This window comes from Electrona antarctica, assembly GCF_951216825.1.
Source record: "Electrona antarctica genome assembly, chromosome: 12".
NCBI lineage: Eukaryota > Metazoa > Chordata > Actinopteri > Myctophiformes > Myctophidae > Electrona > Electrona antarctica.
The window spans coordinates 28,292,509-28,316,077 of NC_136793.1; the positions used below are offsets into that span (position 1 = coordinate 28,292,509).

A 23,569-nucleotide genomic window follows, 5' to 3' on the forward strand; every position below is an offset into this window, starting at 1 on the left:
AACCTGCATGCCCAGGCATGTTCCCCTATACTAGCTTGAAAAACAAAATCAGCTGATGATGACAACGCGTCTCACCGTTATACTATAGTTCTGAACCGAACGGTGGAATGGGACTTTTTATAGCCGTACGGATCAAGACTTTTGCTGCCCAATGTGCCCATGACCCCCCCCCCCCCCAATGTTTTGCAATCAAGACAATGAAAGCAGTGAGATAGGCGAGGCAATCATCCTCATCTAAAGAAAGCAGAGTTATGAAGGTTTATAGTCAGACATTGACAGGCAGATATAACAATAAACACAATAAATATGCTATACATCCTATACACCGAATGAAAGCCCTGAATGTGTACTTTTACGAGGAAAAGAGTAAACATTGATCCCATGTACAGTTTGTCATAAATTGGTTACATTGCACATTGCGCCCACCAGATATAACTGCAGAGAAGACATGGACCCGAACTCAATATTCACAAAATAAGGCCTATAGCGACATATAAATACTATATACCGTATGAAACAGAAGACTCTCTGCTTTCATAAGAAAAAAACTTCTACTGTAGTAATAATAAAAATCACACCCATGTGAAGTGAGTGGTGCAACTCTGTCCCATATTCTGTTCTCTGCTTATTCAATACAGCTCGCTATATACGGACTGAGGCAGAAAGTCATGTAAACCTTTTATTTACAGTTTGGTCTGTAAACTTCTACTGTAATAATAAAAATCACACCCCTGTGAAGTGAGCGTTGCAACTGTTCTGTACTTATTCACTACAGCTCGCTATATACGGACTGAGACAGAAAGTCATGTAAACCTTTTATTTACAGTTTGGTCTGTAAACTTCTACTGTAATAATAAAAATCACACCCCTGTGAAGTGAGCGGTGCAACTGTTCTCTACAGTTGCACCGCGCAACTGTAGAGAACAGTTGCACCGCTCACTTCACAGGGGTGTGATTTTTATTATAGATGACTGATGATTGGCAATGTGATATTGATAATGGAAGACTAGTGGCGGCTGTTTTACTTGATTTTAGTGCAGCGTTTGATTTGATTGATCATCCTTTGTTATTAGAAAAGCTTAAACAATATGGATTTACTGTAACTGCATTAAAATGGATGGAGAGTTACTTAAGCGACAGAAAGCAAACTGTTTTCTTTAATGGAAGTTTGTCTAAGATCAGTCATGTTAATTGCGGAGTCCCGCAGGGAAGTTGCTTGGGGCCTCTATTGTTTTCTATTTTTATAAATGATCTACCTTTAGTACTACAAAAAGCTCAAAACTCAATGTATGCAGACGACTCAACCATATATGCATCGGGATCAACTAGAGATGAGATAAATTCTATTTTAGAACATGAATTAAAGTCAATAGTAGACTGGGTGAAGAGTAATAAACTTGTACTCAATGTTGGTAAGACTAAGTCTATAATAATGGGAACAAAGCACCAGATGAGATCTGAACCAAAGTTGAATTTAAATATAAACAATATTCCCATTGACCAAGTAAATGAGACAAAACTTTTAGGTATTACCTTCAATAACACTTTATCATGGTCACATCATGTTGACAACACTGTCAGTAAAATGGGAAGGGCTGTATCAGTCACTAGAAGAATTTCTAGAGGTCTGCCACCAGATGTCATTAAGCAGGTCCTAAATGCTTTAGTCCTGTCAGAGCTTGATTGATGTTTTGTCATTTGGTCAAGTGCCTCAATTACGGATGTAAATAAATTACAAATCGCTCAAAATAAAGCAGCACGTTGTGCATTAAATTGTTCCTACAGAACTAATGTTAAAGACACGCATGATAGATTAAGATGGCTGACTGTGAGTCAAAGGTCCACTTATTGCTTAGTAAATTTCATCAGAAACATAAAAGTCTCCAAACATATTATATAAAAGTTTAATAAAACATTCTGCTAATCATGAATATCAAACAAGACATGCAATTGAAGGAAGGTTCAATTTACCTAAAGTGAGGACATCAGTTATACAGAGAACTGTATAGAGCTGTTGTAGGGTGGAATTCATTTCCAGGATATATAATACAAGCAAACACAAAAGAACGTTTCAAAATCATGGTAAAAAGGTATCTTCCAATATTTCATGAACCTGACTGATCTGTGTTTATCCATATTAATTCCAATGATGTGTTTTTTAATTTTAATTTATATTTGTTTATTGTTTTTGATTTTTGATGTTTTTTTAGTACATTTTATGACATAGGAAAAAGGGATTGATGTGTATGGAAAAAGTATATGGACCTATGGAGCTATGAAAACCCCTTCCAACCTCTCTATGACGAAATTATATGAAAATGCAATTGTTTTGAGATGTAACTCTTATCCTTTGTAAGTGAACCATTGTATGTTTGTGTATAGTAATTGTATGTTGGGGTGAATGATGTGTTGTGTTTTTGTGTACTGGACTCCAGGAAGAATAGCCACGCTTTTGCAAGTGCTAATGGGGATCCATAATAAAGTAAAGTAAAGTAAAGGTCAAGGTAAAAAGGCAGAATGGAGAGGGGTGGGACATTTTGGGAATGATAAGTAATGATAAGAGATGATTAACTTTTGGTTCAAATGGGTCAAAGGTCAAAACAACATAATGGACCATGTACTGTATCTGAGAGACAGAGATGTTGGTGTGGGCAGTTTGCAACCCCAGGTGGTGTTTCGTTTTCTCTCTCTCTCTCCCAGTCTGTTGCCATGCAATGAATAAAATGGGAGCAAAGAAGTTGAAGTGATTTGAATGTGTATTACCCGTGGGAATGTATCGCGGTATTAACGTTGAGAGATAATAAGCACAAGGAAATAAAAGTCTGCCATCAAAATCAATGAACTGTCAGACATCAAAGATGAGGTGTGTGTGTGTGTGTGTGTGTGTGTGTGTGTGTGTGTGTGTGTGTGTGTGTTTACAGCTACACAACAGATGTTCTGAGCAGACAGAAACACACCAGACAGGCAGCAGTATCCCATAGCTGATACTCTCCCCAGATGGACAGACTAAATGACGTGCATGCACGTGTGCGTGTGCGTGTGTGTGTGTGTGTGTGTGTGTGTGTACGATTGTGCGTGCGTGCATATGTGCAGACACAAAGACCGACAGAAAGAGAGACAGACAGACAGACAGACAGACAGACAGACAGACAGACAGACAGGCAGACAGACAGACAGACGCAGAGAGAGAAAGAGAAATACAGAGAGAGAGAGAGAGAGAGAGAGAGAGGGGTAGATGGACAGACATAGAGAGATTGAGCGAGGGGGATGGATATACAGAGACAGAGTGCCCAAGGCAAATACATTTTGCTCTCTTTCACTCTCACATCTGCACTCCATCACTCCCCTCTCACAGTTCACCGTTAAGTCAGACATTGTGAAAATACTTTGCACAAGAAACTTAAAGTGTTGGTGGATTAAAAAAATAATTAAAAATAAACATTGTGGTTATTAATGTCAACCAACAGACACATGCTCGAGTGGAACTGCTCTGTTTATCTACTATACCATCATTTTTAGTACGTAAACAACTACTGTATAATTCAGAGGATAGCTGGGAAAATAAAAGAGAAGCGCATATTTCAGAAATCATGAAAAAGTAAAGTTTCTAAAATCTCCTTCCCTTACATCGCCGTATTTGCGGCAATCCAAACCCAGTATCAGACAGGTGGGCCACAAATTCCCCAAACACATGATAAACACATTATGCCATTTCTTTCATTGCGTTATAGACGTTTCTGCTGCACAACTCAGCAAATATTACCCACCTCCACCTATTATAGCCACAAATAACTAATAAGGAGCTGTGGGAGGAGAAACTGAATACATGCCTAGATTGTATTCGTTGACATCTACTGTGGAAGAGGTATTTAAAGACCTAGTCTTTTTTCTTTCATAGTCTAGAGTAGACTAGAGTTTTCAATAGTGCCCGAAGTGCTTGAAATGTGTGAGAAGGCCTGTGTTTCATTTGGCATTTCCATGACAAACCATGGCTCCCCAAGCTCAGATGATAGAGGCAGTGTTCTGTTCAATTCAGACATCTGCAAGTCCACTAACCATAGATGAACACACATATTGTCCGCTACTGTAACTCGGATTGAAGTATCAGCGTGACTGTCATAATAGCTGAGGCAAGCCATGCCTCCTAATGCATGCTGAACTTTCAACCTATTTTCAAGCGATTTAGTTTGTTACAAATGTCAGACGTGTAATTATGTTATGATACAGGATAAAAATATGTGGTTGAACTTGTTCATACCAAAATACCTTAAAGGACCACTTCACCATTTTTCAACTTCTCTTCCTATAATTAGTCCTAACTAATGTTCATGATAAAATACCACCATTTTTTTACCACTCAGTCTGTGTCTCATAGAAAGGCTGTGGGCAGTTCAGAAACCCGTCCACCAGTGACATCATCGATGGTGAATCCAAGCTAATAGAAACGGCAGGCTTTCTTTTCCTGAAAAGTTGCAATGCAAAAGTTGAAGCCATCGTTCTCACGATAATGAAAATCTAAATATATTTTAAAACAAATCTTGTTTAAAAAAAAATCTGCCTAATGATGATGTCACTGGTGGACGGGTGTCCGAACTGCCCAAAGCCCTCCTATGAGACACAGACTGAGTAGGAAAAAATTGTGGTGTTTTATCATGAACAGTAGTGAGGACCAATTATATGAAGAGATGTTGAAAAGTGGTGAAGTGGTCCTTTAAATAGATAGTTCAGTCAGATAACTCACGAATAGATTTAACCAATAGTTATTATAGAAATGAATATACATGTACATGAAATATATTATCTTGGCGTTCGGCTCTGCTATAGAGCACTGAAGTCTGACGTCACTTTCAGTAGAGGGCGCCAATACACAGGTTCATGTATTTTTTTATTTGCATTGAAATCCCCATAGGGCGATTTTAGGTCGCTTCATATAAGAACTGTGTTTGAAAAATAAACCGACCACCCCGGCCTTTCTGTCAGGGGAGTGGCTGTGCGTCGTTAATGATGTCCATTCATATTTGATACAGTCAGTTTCTGGAGAAAATGGAATTAATGTGGCCGCAAAAGCCTTGAAACAACATATGAAGGCAATGTCGCTGCTAATATACGAGAGATACCTCGTTGACGTAAGCTCAGCTGGCGGTGACTCGACTCATACTAACCACGAAACATTAAATATCAATAAAATAAAAATAAAAATAAACGTAATTAACATTCAGTTTCTGTTGTGCGACGGGCAGATGCAGCCACCCGCCTACCCGGAAATGTAGTCTCTGGGTTTTTTGACTCGTTTCTAATGCTTATTTTGTTACTCTTTGGGTATATTGGGCGACTGTGGCTTAGGAGGTAGAGCAGGTCGTCCAATGATCCGTGGGTCGGCGGTTCGAATCCTGGCTCCTCCTGTCTACATGTCGAAGTGTCCTTGGGCAAGACACTGAACCCCAAATTGCTCCCGATGTGCTGGTTGGTACCTTGCATGGCTTCTGTCGCCATCGGTGTATGAATGTGTGTGTGAATGGGTGAATGTAATGCACAATCTATGTAAAGCGCCTTGGATAAAGGCGCTATATAAATGCACCATTTACCATTTACCATTTATATTTGTACATTTCCACCTTCAGTCAATGCTTCATATTCATATGAGTGAAAAGGCCGGGGTGATCGGTTTATTTTTCAAACACAGTTCTTATATGATGCGATCTAAAATCCCCCTATGGAGATTACAATGCAAATAAAAAATACATGAACCTGGGGACTGACGCCCTCTTCTGACAGTGACGTCAGGACTTTGGTGCTCTATACATTTTCTCCCTGCTCAGCAAATGAAGCACCATCATTAACATTAAGAGCAGGGAGATAGATATACAATAACAACCCCCCATGGGGAACAACAAATGGCAGATCCCACTGGTGGTGCTGGGGAGGCGGTGAGAGCAAACAGGCGCATACCAACAGTCCAGGGACTAATGACAGCAGGAGGATGACAGCAGAAAGAACAGAGACTGAGGTGAGCTTAAGTAACCCGGCAATTGGTCAGCTGACTGTCAGCTAACAGCTGACTACGTCATCGTAGGCAGATGTTTATGGAACATGTGTAGTACCAATGTAATACGCATGAATGCGCCCAGGAGCATAGCATGAACACGAGTATATCTGACTGAACTAACTCCGCAAGCTACGTATCATTAGTTAGGTGCCAAAAACAACTTGACATTTCCCCTTTGAAATTAATTGGACAATTAGAAGTGAAATATCTCTAAAAGCCGAATTAAAAGTTTGTCATGCATCAGACAAAGTCTGTCACACACCTAAAAGTAAGGCATATAAATCACTTGAATTTGTTCTACTTGATCACATCCACTTCTTTCTTTTCTATTTTTTTTACCCTATTATTTTGTCAAATTCGTTTTTAGAACTTCTTCCCCACACACACCTGCTAGTGAGGAGCCCCCACTGGGAGGACATAGAGCCTTCGTCCTACTCCTCCCACCCAGCACTCCCTGCTGACATTCCTCCTAGTCGGTAGGAATACATACGCCGTTTAAAACAAAATCGGCCTCAGGTCTAAATGGAAGCGTTACATTTGTTAAATTGAAAAAAGGGCTTTGTTATACCGTCTACTCTATAATGTAATGGTCAATGTCTGAGTGGAAACTCAGAGCTATTGGTACAGCCAGGGAGGAGTAGCGACATTGCCTCAGACAAACAATATGTACCGTGTTGTTGGTTGACTAGGGATCATGGCACTCACTTGCATGGTCTGCTAAATACCTAAATCCTAATTGTAAATTGTGTGAGACTAGCTCTAAAGTCACAATAGTGTTGTATAATACAGTACAAACATACATACGCTGTTTGACCTGTAGCTCATAATCTGCAAACATTGAAGATCATTGAGGGAGCCGTTTCTGGTGAATACAAGGGTTTTCAACGGGCTGTAGCAGGCGCTGTGATACTCGCGGTCGGGTTTTTCCACCACCGACCGAGACGACAACAACCGGTCTCCACACACAGCAGTTTGTCATTGTAACATCCGGTTACGGATATTTGTCTCTTCAAAGTAAGTGTTACGCGCGATAAAACCTTGGCAATACGCTATCAAGGGATTAATTAATGCTGGCGGAAATTGGGTTAAGTCTCTTTTCTCTCTGGCTAATGTTATCTGATTTTAATTTACTTTAAATGTATTCTTGTTGTTACTGTATGTCTCTTGCTTGTATGCATGCTATGTTTCTCTGTTTATCTCTTCTTTATTTGCTTGATGTAATTTTACCATTTACTTTTTCTACTGTGAAGCACTTTGGTCAATTTTGGTTGTGTGAAATGTGCTACAGGTATATAAATAAAGGTTGATTTGATAGCCATATTATCTATATTTATTCTATGGGTGAGAGAGCACCAGACAGAAGAATATTGAAAGGTAAAGTAATAATAATCTGCAGGGTTGTCAGACACCCCAGCAGACAATATCTCTACAGATATACAAGTCATCCCTCCTGCATTACCCGCCAACTCTATAAAACCAAATAAGCCCTATCTGGAGCAGAGCAGCTGTGTGTGTGCTCGCATGCACGTGTGCGTACGTGTGGGTGCGTGCGCATACGCGTGCGTGCGTGCGTGCGTGCGTGCGTGCGTGCGTGCGTGCGTGCGTGCGTGCGTGCGTGCGTGCGTGCGTGTCTGTGTAAGCATGTATGTATGCTGTGCAGATGCAATAGTGCAAGTGCACAATAAGCTTAATCATGAGAAGTAGAAAACAATCTACTGGTCATTTGAAATCAATGTGGAAGCAACCTGGCCAGTTGTACACAACAGGTCAAAAAGAACACATGCAGAGTGCTCTCGTGCTGCTCTCAGCTGTCAGGAGATGGCAGAGAGCAGCAGGAGATGGCAGAGAGCAGCAGGAGATGGCAGAGAGCAGAAAGATGGCCTGCGTATTTATCCATGAGAAGGGCTTTTATTTCATTATTTACTCTAAGACGAAGCCTGGGTTAACCCATTTTGACCTGAGATCAGATTCTAAAAATGTCTTCTACATCCTGACAGTTTTCTGAAAAAGCTATGTTTCTATGTCAGTCGTTCTTCGATTTTTCAAAAATAGCAGATCTACAAGCTCATAGCGCGCCACCGAGTGGCGCGCTATGAGCTTGTAGATCTGCTATTTTTCAATAGCTAAAAAGGGGTTCTCGCCCCAAAATGGGTTAATATAATATAATATAATATAATATAATATAATATAATATAATATAATATAATATAATATAATATAATATACAGGCTCACAATGCATTGCAGTGCAACGTGATGTGAGCTTGAAGATCTGCTATTTTTGGTGCACTCCAGATCACTGACTCCTGGAATAGACAACCAATCTCAAATCTATCATGCTGACTCATACGCACCACCCAAAGCCATACCAATATTCCAACAGTGTGGGTTTGAATCCAGTTCTAACTACCTGTTGCACGTTTCATTGCACATTACATTTTCCATTTGTATTCACTCTAGAAGGTTGATCCGCGGGTCTCCCGTCTGCACATCTTAGACACACGCACATGGTAATTAGTGTGGAAAGACTCATTTTGAAGTCTATTTTGAAGTCCACCGACAGGAAGTCAAGGGTTCACGTTCGTCTGACTTGACACGTCCAGTACAACGGTGTATGACCGAGAGAATGCTATTGCTGTTTTGTTCACGTTTCAGTGTGTTATTATAACATTGTTAATAATTTTTGTGTTTGGGATGTACATGAGACAAAAATTACAGAGATATTAATGCGACTCGGCTCGTGAAACAATGCTTTTTTTTAGATTATGATGCTTTATTTTAAAGCTTTTCCTCTCGTTTCTCACACACACACACACACACACACACACACACACACACACACACACACACACACACACACACACACACACACACACACACACACACACACACACACACACACACACACACACACACACACACACTCTCTATCTTCCATTTTAGCCACAATACTAGTGAGAGCACAGGGCTGGAAAGATGGCAATGTTGATCGGTCAATTAAAATCGTTTTGGCTTGGTTGGGTGTACTGTAGCTAGCAGGGCTTTTAGACTCTTGTTAATTGATAGATAAACTAGAAAAAGTGCCCCTCGGGGCACAGGTCTCCACCAGGGCAGGTCGGGTTGTGGCCTCCTGGTGGCGCTATAATAGCCCAATGAAAAGGGTGCCATTTCTTCATACGCCTTTGATGGCATGATTTAAGGCATTTTGTTCCAAAAATGTGTTTTGCAAAAATGAACCTGTTGGTGGCGCTATAACAGGTCAATGTGAAAAGGGTGGGATATATTCCTCAGCCTAGTAAGAAAATGTGTGAAAGATTTCACGTAAATTGCATGCTGCGTTCATGATTTGAGGCTTTTGTTCAAAACGGGGCAATCTTGCAAACTGTGAAAGCCAATTATAGCCAATTAGGATGGAATATGAAATATCGGACAGATCCGACTTGAGCACATGACCATAGAGATACTGTGTAACGATTTGTGAGATGTTTGGACAGAATCTGGAGGAGTAATATCAAATGTGTTTTACAAAAGTCGGCCTCCTGGTGGCGCTATAAAAGGCAGATGCGGAAAATGCAGGTCAAAGGTTTGTCCTTGGCCTCTAGGGAGTGTGCATGCAACATTTCACGCAGATCGGTGCAGTTTTAGGTAAAACAATTTAAAAGCTGCCTCATGGTGGCGCTATAACAGGCCGTTCTGGAAAATGTGGGGCAGAGGTTCATCGTTGGCATCCAGGGAGTGTGTGTGCAAAGTTTGGCATCGACCGGGTTAACGGTGCCGGAGATTAGCTGTACACAGACGGACGGAAGGACGGACGGACACACACACACGGACGGAGTGCAAAACATACTCTCTCCCCATGCCTTTGGCCTGGTGGAGACAATGATAGACAGACAGAATTGTTCAGTATGACTTACCGGTGACTGCTGTCTTTCCCTGGGATGCGGTCTCCTGATGGATCCATGGGGGAGGGAAGCAGGTTGAAACAGGAGGCCAGGGACTGGCTGGAGTCTTCTCTGGATACTGTAGACACACATTGATTGATTGAATTCATACTTTATTAACAGTTTGCAAATAGTGCAGTGGTACACGATACTAAAAGGACAACACAAAAAAGCCCTAGAACTTGTTTCCATTGTGGTCCTGTACACACTGTGGAGTCTCGCTAGGCAACCGCCTGACAAGTAAGCACCTCCACGAGGCGAGACAGAGGCAGAGTACAGCCCAGAGGACTCGGCCAACAAAACTATTTGGATGAATAGCGGTAAAGATGCATATTCTGTATTCAGTTCAGTTGGTTAATGGTTTTAGAGTCGAAACCAGATAGTCAAAGAACCGGGGTTACCTTTTGTAACCTACAGTTTTGTTGTGATGATGTGATCAAAACGTGGCTTCAAGCACAGCGCACACACATGCCTGTATGTAGCTCTACAACAAACTATTACAGCAAAGGTACAAAAACTGGTTAATAAATAAAATAAAATAAATATATACACAATAGTAATCATATTCGGCTGTTCGGTTTTCGGCCAACTGTTTCCTATATTCAGTATTCGGTTTTGGCCAAGAATTTCCCATTCAGCGCATCCCTACACGTCATTTAGGGAAGGTACCTTCCAATCTACCTCCTCAATCACACTGATCTCAGGACACCTGTGCTGACCGGCTAGGTGGAGCGCTCTTCTGAAAAGCACTCACTCTGCCTCAATCTTCACAGGTTCTCCTCGTTGGACGGGCGGGTGCTCAGGCGGTAAGCGAGATTTCCACTATTCCTTCATATTTATGTTAACTACCGGTAGACCTGTGCACCGTCCTACTGACACTTGGCTCTCTTTTGCATTATAGGTAAAACTAGGACAATGAAGGATACGTTGTGAAATGTGCCCGGACAAAAACCCCGGACCTGGAAGAATTTCTGTTGAATTAATATCACTCACTCACTCACTCACTCACTCACTCACACACACACACACACACACACACACACACACACACACACACACACACACACACACACACACACACACACACACACACACACACACACACACACACACACACACACACACACACACACACACACACACACACACACACACACACACACACACACACACACACACACACACACACACACACACACACACACACACACACACTTTGACCTACCCTATTGGAAATCTATTAGATCAATGTCATAACAGTCACATTTCATCTATCTTTTGTCACATTTGGAACTGAACAGACAATTCCGGAGCCAAGTTCCACTATCCCTTTGTAAATGTCCCCTCGTCCTCTCTCTCTCCCTCTTTTCCTCTCTTTATCTGATTCCAGAGGGCATGAGTCACAATTGGACTTGAAACAGGCCCTGGAGCTACGACTGAAGGCCATGAAACTGCCTGATTTTTAATAAAGGCCCCAACTAGCCACCCGAGAGAGCTAAAAGTGATGTGTGTTTTGTGTGTGTGTGTGTGTGTGTGTGTGTGTGTGCACGCATATGTGTGTGTGTGTGTGCGCGCGAGCGTGTGCGGTTGCTAACTCTACATGTGTCCTGTTTCTTTGTGCAAGTGTGTTTGTTTGTGGACTTTTGATTGCTTGTGCGTGCTATACAGTATGTGCAAGCATAAATTCTCCAACCCCCTCCCCTTACAGTAGTTATTGGCGTGTTGGAGAGAGGTGTCAGGGGGATGGGGGGCTTACAGTAAGTGTCTTAAGATTTATATAGTGTGTTTTTATTTTATTTCTTACAATTAAAAAATAAAATAAAATCTGAGATATTGTTCAGAAAAGAGTGAAACTAAGATTATGCCAATTATACTGGGATCATGGGTATTTAATCTGGAGACGAGAGCACAGCGTATTCATAGTCTCTGTCTTGGCTAACCCCTGTTTGTTTGTTCCCAATGTGTACACTGATCCATCACTCACACAGCAGCTCTGTGCCTGTCCTTTGGCAGGAAGCCAGGTCACACAGCCAAACTTTACATTGTCTTTGTGTGATATTAGGAATACAGTATGGTGAGAACTGGGAACATCAATTCTTCAAATATTATTGTACAATACAGTTTGTAAAGTAGTAAGCTACTACTGATGTTAGCTAGATGGTAAATGCATGATCTTGCTGGAATAAATGTGGCCTGCCATGGCGAGACTAATATCACTGCATAGATATTAGTGTGGAACTTTGGTGTGAAAGATGTATTTCCAAGGAGCAGTTAGAAACAGATTCCAACGTCACAGAAAAAGTCTCACTTTGAATAGTAGGCTCTGATTGGTCACCCACAACTCTGGGGTGAGTGAAATGGAGTGCCAGACCAATCTCCCCAGGGATCTTTCCCCCCTGTGGGAGATTTGTCTGGTTTCCAGGCTAGAATAAATGACTAGGATTTCAATTATTTCAACCTCTTTACTTGCCAGAGTCAGCAAAGATATTGTATCTATCTACAGTATCTATCTATCTATCTATCTATCTATCTATCTATCTATCTATCTATCTATCCATCTATCATTTTACAGTATCAAACCAACAATCTAATCCCACAAGATATAGTATAGCTATGAAGCCAAAATAGAGAATAATTGTTTTACTTTTATCCACGGATGAATACTCAGGCACAGACAATCAAGCAATAGAGTGCAATGTCGTGCTGAATGTCATGAAAAGAACTCGGTGGACAGCACCCAGTGTTAATTTTGTCAACTAAATAAAAATGAAATAAAACCTATATAACCTATTACTAAAACCAGTAAGACGCCACGAGGGCAAGAAACAACAGAGCGTGCCTGCTGTCCGGTGTCCTGTGCTGTGTCCAAGGGTCAGGCCGAGGAGGTTTTTAAGGTCAACCACACCAATGCAACTCATTGAGTTGCAATGAGTTGCATTGGTGTGGTTGACCTTCAAACTGTTTTGTCCCAAGGAGTCCCTACCGGTGTGGTTTGGGCTTAAGGGTTTGATGAGGTCAGATCAATATATGGAATGAATTCTGTACTGGCCATATATGGAGCGTGTCACGAGTTGTGACGGATGCCTCGTGCAGGTTTAACTAAGACTAAATATACAATTTCATCAACAAATTAAAACTAGAGTAAAATCCAGTAGAATTAAAAGACAAGTCATTTAAAATGCTTGGTTGCGCTCAGGTGTTCTCAAAATGCGTCGCATGCGTCACTTGTAGATTCGTCATGCAAGTGTAAAATCAGCCATTACGCCGCCATCAAGGCCTTCCAAAATACATTTTTGTTGACTAAATCAACTGTAGATTTAGTTGACTAAAATCTTATATTTAGTCGACTAAATATAAGAGGGACATATAAATAAACTTGACCTTGACCTAAAACTAGACTAAAACTTTTCAGATGACTAAAATATGACTAAAACTACATAACTGTATTAAAAACGTTGCTGTCAAAATCATCACTGATGAGCGCAGCATCGTTTGCTGTCCATCCTATTAAAATGTGGAAAGCCAAGACAGTGAAAACACTTCTTTATACTTTTTGATAGTGCCATCATTCTCTTGCTAATTAGCAGCAGGTTAAATGTTTAGTGAACTTCTCACTGAAGCAGGCTGCACACATAAGTAGTTACCCCCAACGCACAAGCAATCAATCCAGGAATAATGTGACGTTGTGTGTCTAGGAGGAGGGGCTGAAATGATTATTAGAATGAGTTAGGCTCTGCTACATGGTTAGTCTGTACTGTACAAGTATCATTATTATTAGAATGAGTTAGGCTCTGCTACATGGTTAGTCCGTACAAGTATCATTATTATTAGAATGAGTTAGGCTCTGCTACATGGTTAGTCTGTACTGTACAAGTATCATTATTATTAGAATGAGTTAGGCTCTGCTACATGGTTAGTCCGTACAAGTATCATTATTATTAGAATGAGTTAGGCTCTGCTACATGGTTAGTCCGTACAAGTATCATTATTATTAGAATGAGTTAGGCTCTGCTACATGGTTAGTCTGTACTGTACAAGTATCATTATTATTAGAATGAGTTAGGCTCTGCTACATGGTTAGTCCGTACAAGTATCATTATTATTAGAATGAGTTAGGCTCTGCTACATGGTTAGTCCGTACAAGTATCATTATTATTAGAATGAGTTAGGCTCTGCTATACATGGTTAGTCTGTACTGTACAAGTATCATTATTATTAGAATGAGTTAGGCTCTGCTACATGGTTAGTCCGTACAAGTATCATTATTATTAGAATGAGTTAGGCTCTGCTACATGGTTAGTCTGTACTGTACAAGTATCATTATTATTAGAATGAGTTAGGCTCTGCTACATGGTTAGTCTGTACTGTACAAGTATTATTATTATTAGAATGAGTTAGGCTCTGCTACATGGTTAGTCCGTACAAGTATCATTAAAGGCGTAGTGAAACGGAAATGGTGGACATTTTATTTTGAAGTTTCAGACGGTCTCAAGTTGAAACACCGCTATGAAGTTTCTGAACCAATCAGAGCGTCGCATCCCTTCAGGGGATGGGACGGTAGCTAGGGACGGTAGCTATGCTACGCAGGACAGCGTGTGGATGTTTGTTTACAAATCAGATAGTCGTCCAGCTTTACCAGTTTACTCTTATGTGGCTTATTTCTACCCTATAATGTTTTCAGATACATTTTTTAGCGTGATGATTAAGTTAAAACCGAGTAATACACTCTCTGGATGTTATCTTGAATGGGAATAAAAACGGAAGATATCTGTAATCAGTAGCAGCTGTGCAGCCTGTGCTGGACGGATGCGGAGATATGGGGAATTAAACGGGTGAGCTTCATTTTTATTGGCTTTTATCGCTGTGGGCCTCGACACGTCATCACGCAGCACGTTTTCAGGAAGTAATAAAAAATATATTTTTATGGACGTTTGATATAAAAACACACAAATGAGAATTTTCCCATTTTTTTGGCATCCATTGTTAGGTATGACCATATGATGACCACGGATATGGTCTAAAAGTGTGAAAAACGTATTTTTCATTTCACTACACCTTTAACCCCTGGACTACTGTTGACGGAATTGACAGATTTAATTGATAAATCCAAACCTTCCGTTGACGGAATTGACGGGCTGGTTTAATTCCCTATAATCGGGGGTTTAATGTAGCAAAATTTAGCAACTTTTGGCTAGTTTGGCTAACGGCCGATGTAATCTACCTAAAACCGGCCGAAATCCGCGCGTGCACGGTCGATCACGCACGCGCGTGATCGTGCATGCATAGCTGCGTAAAATGCGATATTTTGGGCTTGATTAGAGCTTAATTTGACTTAGTTATAAAAAAATACTATGATAGCTTAGCATTCCGGACATCTGATAGTGCTGCACAGTAGCAAAGATACTACCGGATATTTTGATCGCTAACCGGAAGTGATCTCACCAGACTCGCTCTATTTATCAGCATAATTGTGACGTTACCGCCACCATCAGGACTGAGTGTCCAATACTATAATCTTGCCCCGTGAAAATGAGATATAGGTCCTCATTCACAAAGGAGAAATACGTCACAGTGTAAATAATGCGGAAATAGATTGTATTTGATATCGTATTTATCCGTCCGATCACGCTACGATTTTTTGCCGTGCAATTCAAAGAGCGGTGTGTACCACAGGTACGCAGGTGTATGTCACAATGAATGCGAGCGGGTGCCAAATGATCGGAATATCACCCGACAACTTCATTTGCATTGATCCACGCCCCATTTCACACCATAAAAGGCGTCAAGCATGACTCAGCAGACAGCAGTAAAAAAAAAAAAAAACTATAGGCCTTACAGCTCAAACGAAATAGAGGTCCTCCTGACGGAATGCAACAAAATAATGATATTTTCCAGTATAGTGGAAAGAAATTAGGCTATACTGCCGCGGTCAGTCAGTGCTGTGCAGATATGAATATAGCCCTCTATTAATTTCATAATTCCACAGGACCACAAACAAGTTTTTGCACCATTGTATAAAGTATACCACTGTAGGCCTACTATACAAACTGTACAAACTGACACTCAATCCATCAAAGGACAGGAAATTAAAAGAAAATGATCTGACCATGTCAAGCGCCGGAGCGACGACCACCACCTGCAGTCTCTTTTTTTTTACATCCATATACCATTACATTTGTGCGTGATTCTTTATATTGTCTATACCATTAAACTATATAAATCATTCTCCCAAGCTTACAAAACGGTGAACGCTGCTCCGCACCGCTGCAGCAATGTACTTACGGTATAAAATGCAGCTTGGCCATTTATTTATTTAAGTTTGGGACCAAGGCAGCAAGCTAGCCTACTTGGCAATTATATTATAAAGCCTTTTCTTTTCTATTGAACATATTGCTCACTCACACCTTTGCAGAGGTAAAATAGATATCCGATACTTTTTTTATCAGAGCTGCATTGATTCATGCGGGGAATAGATTAATATCATCTCACTGTCATCTGTCTGAATGCCATGATGTGGAGAATGGATTTGTTCTGATCATGGACACGTAGGCATAGGCCTATAGCTATTTAGATTTTCAACCATATACGGCGAGTAGCCTCCTCTTTGTCAGATCCTCTTTGTCAGCCTAAGTGCAGGTTCATTTCATGATATCGCGGGACATTTGGCACCAAACTTGATTGATCTCATGATGAGATCAATGTAGTAGCCTACAGCCTAGCTATAAGTTCCCCATATTATAATTAATTAAGGTGCACTGGCTTAAAACTATGACTGGCCGAATTGCACGCGCTGATGCAATAATGTGGACTTCTATTTTTGTATAGGGCTAATTAGCCCTCGTGACTGCTGTCTGTCTGTCAGACCGGCATGTCTGTGAACCATAGAAATCATCTGTTCTGTCCGGGCCGGGCTCACCGCACCGTTATATTCATTTTCCAATGTGAATTTCACCCAGATTGGACTGTTCAGCGGCAGCATGCTGCTGCCCCCCCCCCCCCCCCCCCAGAAACACACACACCGACAGTCAGACTGACTCAAAGGAGCTCCGTAACAATGCAGTATGCAGATAAGTGTATAAGTATGCAGATAAGTGTATGTTCATGTTCTTATTATAATTGTGAGTTTGTTTTTTAACATGCAGCGCGAGTCCGCGAGAGCCGATCTACAAGCTCACAACGCGTTGCACTGCGAGTAGAAAGCTGTCAAGTGAGCAGCGCAATCGCGCATGCTAGAAATATCCTAATAAATAAATAAAAAGGTATCGGGCTTGCAGGGGCAGTTTCTGTATGGGACTCTAGGCTAACCTGCCTCTAGAATGCATGCATTTAGGCATACAAGTGATACTTGGCTTTTATTATTATATAATTATATAAGCTATAATTTTTTTTAGAGCTGGGACTCGATTAAAAAAATTAATCTAATTAATCAGAGGCTTTGTAGTTAATTAATCTCGATTAATCGCATTTTAATCGCATATCAATATTCAACCCGAGAACAGTGAGAAACCTTTTTTTTTTAAATGTTTTTTGGTATTCCAGTGAATAGTGACTACGGGATTCCACTCATTTTCAACATTTTACTGTCATTAATATACCTTAGAGTTGTTGTGGATATAATAAAGTCCCCCCCATTCTGTGTTGCCTAGAACTGGAGGTCTGAAAAAAATCAGTAACATTATGAAGTACATCTCAGTGACATCACAAAAATGTACTTCATAATGTTACTGTTTTTTTCAGACCTCAAGTTCTATAGGCAACACATAATGGGGGGACTTTATTATTTCCAGTGCACACAACTCCATAGAAAAATGTTGAAAATGAGTGGTATTCCCCTTTAAGCAATACAACTTTTTTATCCCAACAGATAAACAAGAGCAGCAAGTGCCTATATAGTGTCTGCAGTGTGTATATGAATACTCAAATGTGCTTTACATGGCGGGGCATGAGAACAACTTTATTATGGGGGTAACATTTCACATGAGGTTGGGGCTGACCCACGCTTGCTACTTCAGTATGTTTCGCATCGAGGACAGCTTGACAGCTTCGTGCTGTGGTGAAATCACCGCGTCTCCGGTGGTCTGTGAGACATGTTAAACTGAAGCAGCTAGCAAGCCTAGCATAGAAGCTAACGTTGCTCATAAATGGATCCTTTCCTTCTGACATTGCACACAGCCATGCCGCTATCCACGCGTCCATCCGATAGCTTTTACATCTAAATGTCCCATCCATGGAGCAAAAGCGATATAAGCGGCTTCTTCATTCGATTCATTTGGGTTTGGGCTTTCTGACGGAGCTGTAGCCTAGTGAACAACTGCTGCTGCTGCTGCTGCTGCTGCTGCTCGCGTGCCGCAGCCTATTCAGTACTACTAGAAACGCACCCAGTGAGAAACGTTCCGCGGTGGAAAAAAAAGGTGCGATTAAATGCGTTAATTTTTTTAACGCGTTAATTTTTCTGTAGTTAATTAATCTCAATTAACGCGTTAAAGTCCCGGCCCTAATTTTTTTATGTGCTGACCAATGTTTTGGACACATGCCTACATATTTTATCTGAGATTTGGGGACTTTTAATTGATTCAGCATGAAGACTAAAGCCTTCTGAATAAATCTATGCAAGCCGTACACTACCCTCTGAGCTGGCGCAGCTTTTAGCGGAGTTTCCGACCAAACAACGTCACCGTCAAGTTCGCGTTCAAGTTCATGAATTCCCACGTAATGTGGGAATCCACGTAAATGCCTGTCCGCTCACGCTCCGCTCACGTAACGTCACTTTATGAGCGTAAACGCCGTTGTGAATGAGGACCATAGTGTGTATATCGCGGATTTTTCATATAAAAATATGAATATATGTCACTGAAAAGCTGCTATTGGGAGTGGCAGTCCAATGAGTTAGGCTCTGTTACATGGTTAGTCCGTACAAGTATCATTAACAGAATGAGTTAGGCTCTGCTACATGGTTAGTCCGTACAAGTATCATTAACAGAATGAGTTAGGCTCTGCTACATGGTTAGTACATACAAGTATCATTAACAGAATGAGTTAGGCTCTGTTACATGGTTAGTACGTACAAGTATCATTCACAGAATGAGTTAGGCTCTGTTACATGGTTAGTCCGTACAAGTATCATTAACAGAATGAGTTAGGCTCTGCTACATGGTTAGTCCGTACAAGTATCATTAACAGAATAAGTTAGGCTCTGCTACATGGTTAGTCCGTACAAGTATCATTAACAGGGAAAGGGATAAAACAACAGCTCATTTAAAGTTTATTATGCCAGCTCATTTATTTTGATCCATTCTATGCATCTCCCACAAGTGCATGTCTTACACGGTGGTCTGTCACAGAGTTCCAGTAACATAAATTAGCCTTTGATTAATGTTCTGGCTTCTATTGGCTTAGAAAAGCTTGGCCCGAGACCAAACTTACTTGCAGACCCCTGCTCTAGAGGCCACTTACGTGTGTGTGTGCGTGCTAGGGCTGTCAGTTCACCTCTATAATCCAATTCGAATTTCATTGCTTCATTATTTGTAATTTTCGAAAATATTCGAATATTTACATTGTTTATTTTAGCTCATTATAGCCTACTGAAAAACACCTCTATACACAGAATATCAAGTTTTGTATGCACGTTCTGTCCACTAGAGGGCCCCCCCCATCCAAACGCCAAAGCTATTTTTTCAACATGACATGGTTTGCACGGGAAAATAATAATAATGTTTCATTAGTCAGTCTATCATGGACGGGACAACTCCAGACTCCAGATCACCAGCAATAGTTTCTCTATTTTAACAGAATGCTTGGCTATCAGATGAACAGGCCAGTAATGCATAGTCTGCAGACAACGTTTTCTCTTGATGTTATTTTCCCGTCCACCTTCCACTCATCACGGCGTTCGGAAATAGCGCACTGACTGCACTGTGCAATGCAAACTAATAAGGCGAGTGCTCTCCTGTCCGGTGCGATATTTCCGAACGTAAATGTTCCCCTGTTCCCTGTTGTTATCTTGAGCCTCTGCCGTGTTTGTTTACACGTGTGCTGCTGCAGTGTTGCTTCCTGCTTTAGTCTGACTCACGCCCAGCGGCAGCTATCCCACTTGATAGAGTGAGGACGTAACGAAAGCACCGCCCCCTGCTATAACTCTAGTCTGGAAGGCTATAGAGACACACGGGGACTACAAATTTCACGCCCCCAAATGAGACAGCGGCCCCACTTCTGGTCCGTTTCAACTGTGTACTGCAGCTGCCAATGCAATCCCTATGAGAGGCATCATAAAATACCCTAATTTCACTGGTTCATTACTGAGGCTATAGCGATTTTTTTTGTGTTCTAATAAAGTGTCCCATATGTTTAATTTGTCCTTTTCAATGTCACATACCTGCCATTTCAATATACATCCTACAATGTACTATAATATACTCCATCAGTTTGTGAAAAGTGCTAGCATTGTAAATCTCAAGTCAAAGTGGTCGCACGGTATATACGTCACGAATGCATCCCTTGAGGTTTTCAATACCCAGATATATTTGTTGTATTTCGTTTTATATGCTATGTATTTGTTGAAAATGATCTAAACAACATCTTGCGAGACTATTATTAATACTCATCTGGAGAATTCACTAGGTAGTTGAAAATGTCAGGATGTCACTCCTCCATTTAGCTGGGTTATTTTCCCATGCAACTATTCAGCAAAGTTAATTATAAAACAAGTTGACAGCGGTAAAACACACCGTCGGAGCTCCGTGGTAGGTAGAACATATATAGTAAGCCTGTGACATGTTCAAAATATAGACATGAATAACAAAGTCAGTCGGGATCGGGATGTATATTGAGAATTCCACTCTTCAAAGTCGGCGCTCGTAGCCTCGTAAAGGCAGTGACGTCCCGTAAAAGCGACAGGTTCTCTGTCTGCCGTCAACCCTCTGCTCCGTTAACATTATGGGTAACTCATTCAAGTGGTAAATTAAATGTGAAATACATCCTCTATTGAGAAAACAACAATATATGTTGACAAAGACACTTCATACATTTGGAAACATATTTGTATTCAAATCAATATAGTCTTCAGTTCAATTCATATTATTTTAAAAGTAGGCTAACTACAGTTGAATTTCAATGGACTTCTATGGGCTGGCCTGCAGTATCCGTGCCAACGGACCAGAAGTGGGGACGCTGTCTCATTTGGGGGCGTGAAATTTGTAGTCCCCGTGTGTCTCTATGGGAAGGCGAGAAGCGGCCGGACCGATTCAACAGCGGTAGATTCGTTATTCATACATTAAGCGAGCGGATAAAATAAAATATAAAACAAAATAAAAATATAAAATATAATTAATAAATGATAAAAGCTCCATTCGAATGGCAATTTTAGCTTTCGAATATATATATATTTTTTAATATTCGAATTTCTTTCATATTATGAAATTCGTTCTGACAGCCCTAGTGCGTGCGTGCGTGCGTGCGTGCGTGCGTGCGTGCAGCAGTGTTTATCACGCCAGAGATAAAGAGAGGTGAGAGAGAATGACATGGAAAAGTTTGATAGGTCCCGAAAGACGTTAACACCTTGCTTGCCCGGACCTATTTAATCCATTTAATCCATGTGCCCATCATTTATAGCACCCGGACCACTTTTACCGGCGCACCGGAAGTTGGTGTGCATGTCTGTGTAGCAGCTAACAATAGCCACACCACTCTAGAGTCGATCGACAACAACGGGAGGTAAGAATAAATCTATCGCGACTAGCGACTGGACCGCAGAGCGCCGTCTAACACAGGATCTTTTTTCAGAATTAGACAGGATGATTTAGATCGGGAGTTATGATCGTTTTAAGATTTTCGTTTTCGTCAGCTAAACAGGCACTGGCAGGGGAGATTTTCGATGACGTGTCTCTTTTTGTCACGTGATCGGATCGGGCAACAAGCGCTCCTAGGCTGTGGAGCGAAGCGATCGGTTTTGATATCATTAATCTCCGTCCTATTTATCAATCTCCGGCTTGGGCACTTGACCATGACCTTGAACTTGACGGAGATCTCCGCCCCGGGCCTCCATGGTGTTAACTGAGCTTCTTAAACCGACAGAGATCTCACCTGTCCTCACATGACAGCAGCTCCTCACTTTGTCTGAGGCTTTCAGACAGAACCCTGGAGGACCCTCGTGCTTAGATACAGTATCGGTTTAGTGTTGTATTTGTCAGGATGACACATAGAAAGGCCATGATGGAGAGATTAAGATTGTGCTGGGGAGAAGTGTGTGTGTGTGTGTGTGTATGTGTGTGTGTGTGTGTGTGTGTGTGTGTGTGTGTGTGTGTGTGTGTGTGTGTGTGTGTGTGTGTGTGTGTGCGCGCTATGTGTGTGGCTGGGTTTGTCTGTCCCTGGCTGTGTCCGAGCCACGGAAATAGCGTTATAGCGACAAGTAGGCTAACACACAGACACACACAGGCCAGGGAGGAGGGCTTGTACAGTACAGTACAGTACAGTACAGTACAGTACAGTACAGTACAGTACAGTACAGTACAGTACAGTACAGTACAGTACCACTCACTTCAGACGGATCAGATTTTTTTTACTACCACTACTAATAACTACCATTATTTAGGAGTTTTCCACACACCACCATAATGAGCAGCTTGATTTACTGGCTGGGGATTATGCTCACCAGATTATCGTTTAGGAGCAATTTGGAGCACCCACCCTTCTCATATCAAACAATTAATAAAGAATTCCAGTTAATCCCATTTGGCAGAAAATAACTTGATTTAGTGTTCCTCCATCAAATTGTAGGCACGTGTATCTGCTTTAGTTACTCCCACAATGCAGTTCACACAATGTTGTTCCAGGAGAGGATGCCCCCGGACACCCCTACAGGGGATATGCTTCTCATCTTAAACAATGCTACAAACGCCTCTGCTGCAAACCATTAGGTCTAAATAAACAAATAATTAAGCATGCAAACTATTGTGAATGTGTGTGCAACTGTGCATTGTGCATTAATGATGGTCTCTCCATCTGTAGGCCATGCCCTTGGAGCTGGTTTGTTTGTGTGTGTGTGTGTGTGTGTGTGTGTGTGTGTGTGTGTGTGTATTGCATGCTAATTTGCAACTTCCCCGCTAAAGCAGATTAACATCTGTTTATTAGATTGGCACTCCAGCTACAGAAGGCTACATATGCCACTGGTTCTCAACATGGGGTCCGGGGACCACCAAGAATCCTTGAGGACAGGTTTCCAGTCGGTTTCCAGCTAAACAATTGATGCAGTGTTCAAATGGAACCAAAATGAATCCTGATTCATTTGGTTTCATTTATACACTCTCAGGGTTAAATTAACCGTGATGATTTTACAAAACATACTATTGTATCAAATGGGGTTTGGTAGCTTAAGGCATATCAAATTGGAGGTCCTTGAAATAAAAAAAATCACACCCGTGTGAACTGAGTAGTGCAACTCCCCTCTCCCCCTGCCTCTCTCTCTGTGTAATTAGCAGGCAACAGTGCAACACTATCTCGCTCTCTCTGTTTCTGGCACAACAGCGCCACTTTTGCCCCTACTGCTACTCATAGTCACATAGGTGAGGACGGACAGACATTGCCGTTCC

The 23,569-nt window shown here is 41.3% G+C and overlaps 1 protein-coding gene across 3 annotated transcripts in view; it reads right to left on the reverse strand.

The window, feature by feature from the left end:
- Positions 1 to 23,569, reverse strand: part of ccser1 (coiled-coil serine-rich protein 1) — a 188,315-nt gene that overhangs the window by 138,151 nt on the left and 26,595 nt on the right. For all 3 annotated transcript variants that reach the window (XM_079516555.1, XM_079516556.1, XM_079516554.1), the window contains exon 7: positions 9,960 to 10,065. In XM_079516555.1, coding sequence (XP_079372681.1) covers positions 9,960 to 10,065 — 106 coding nt within the window. The remainder of the gene's footprint in view (positions 1 to 9,959; positions 10,066 to 23,569) is intronic.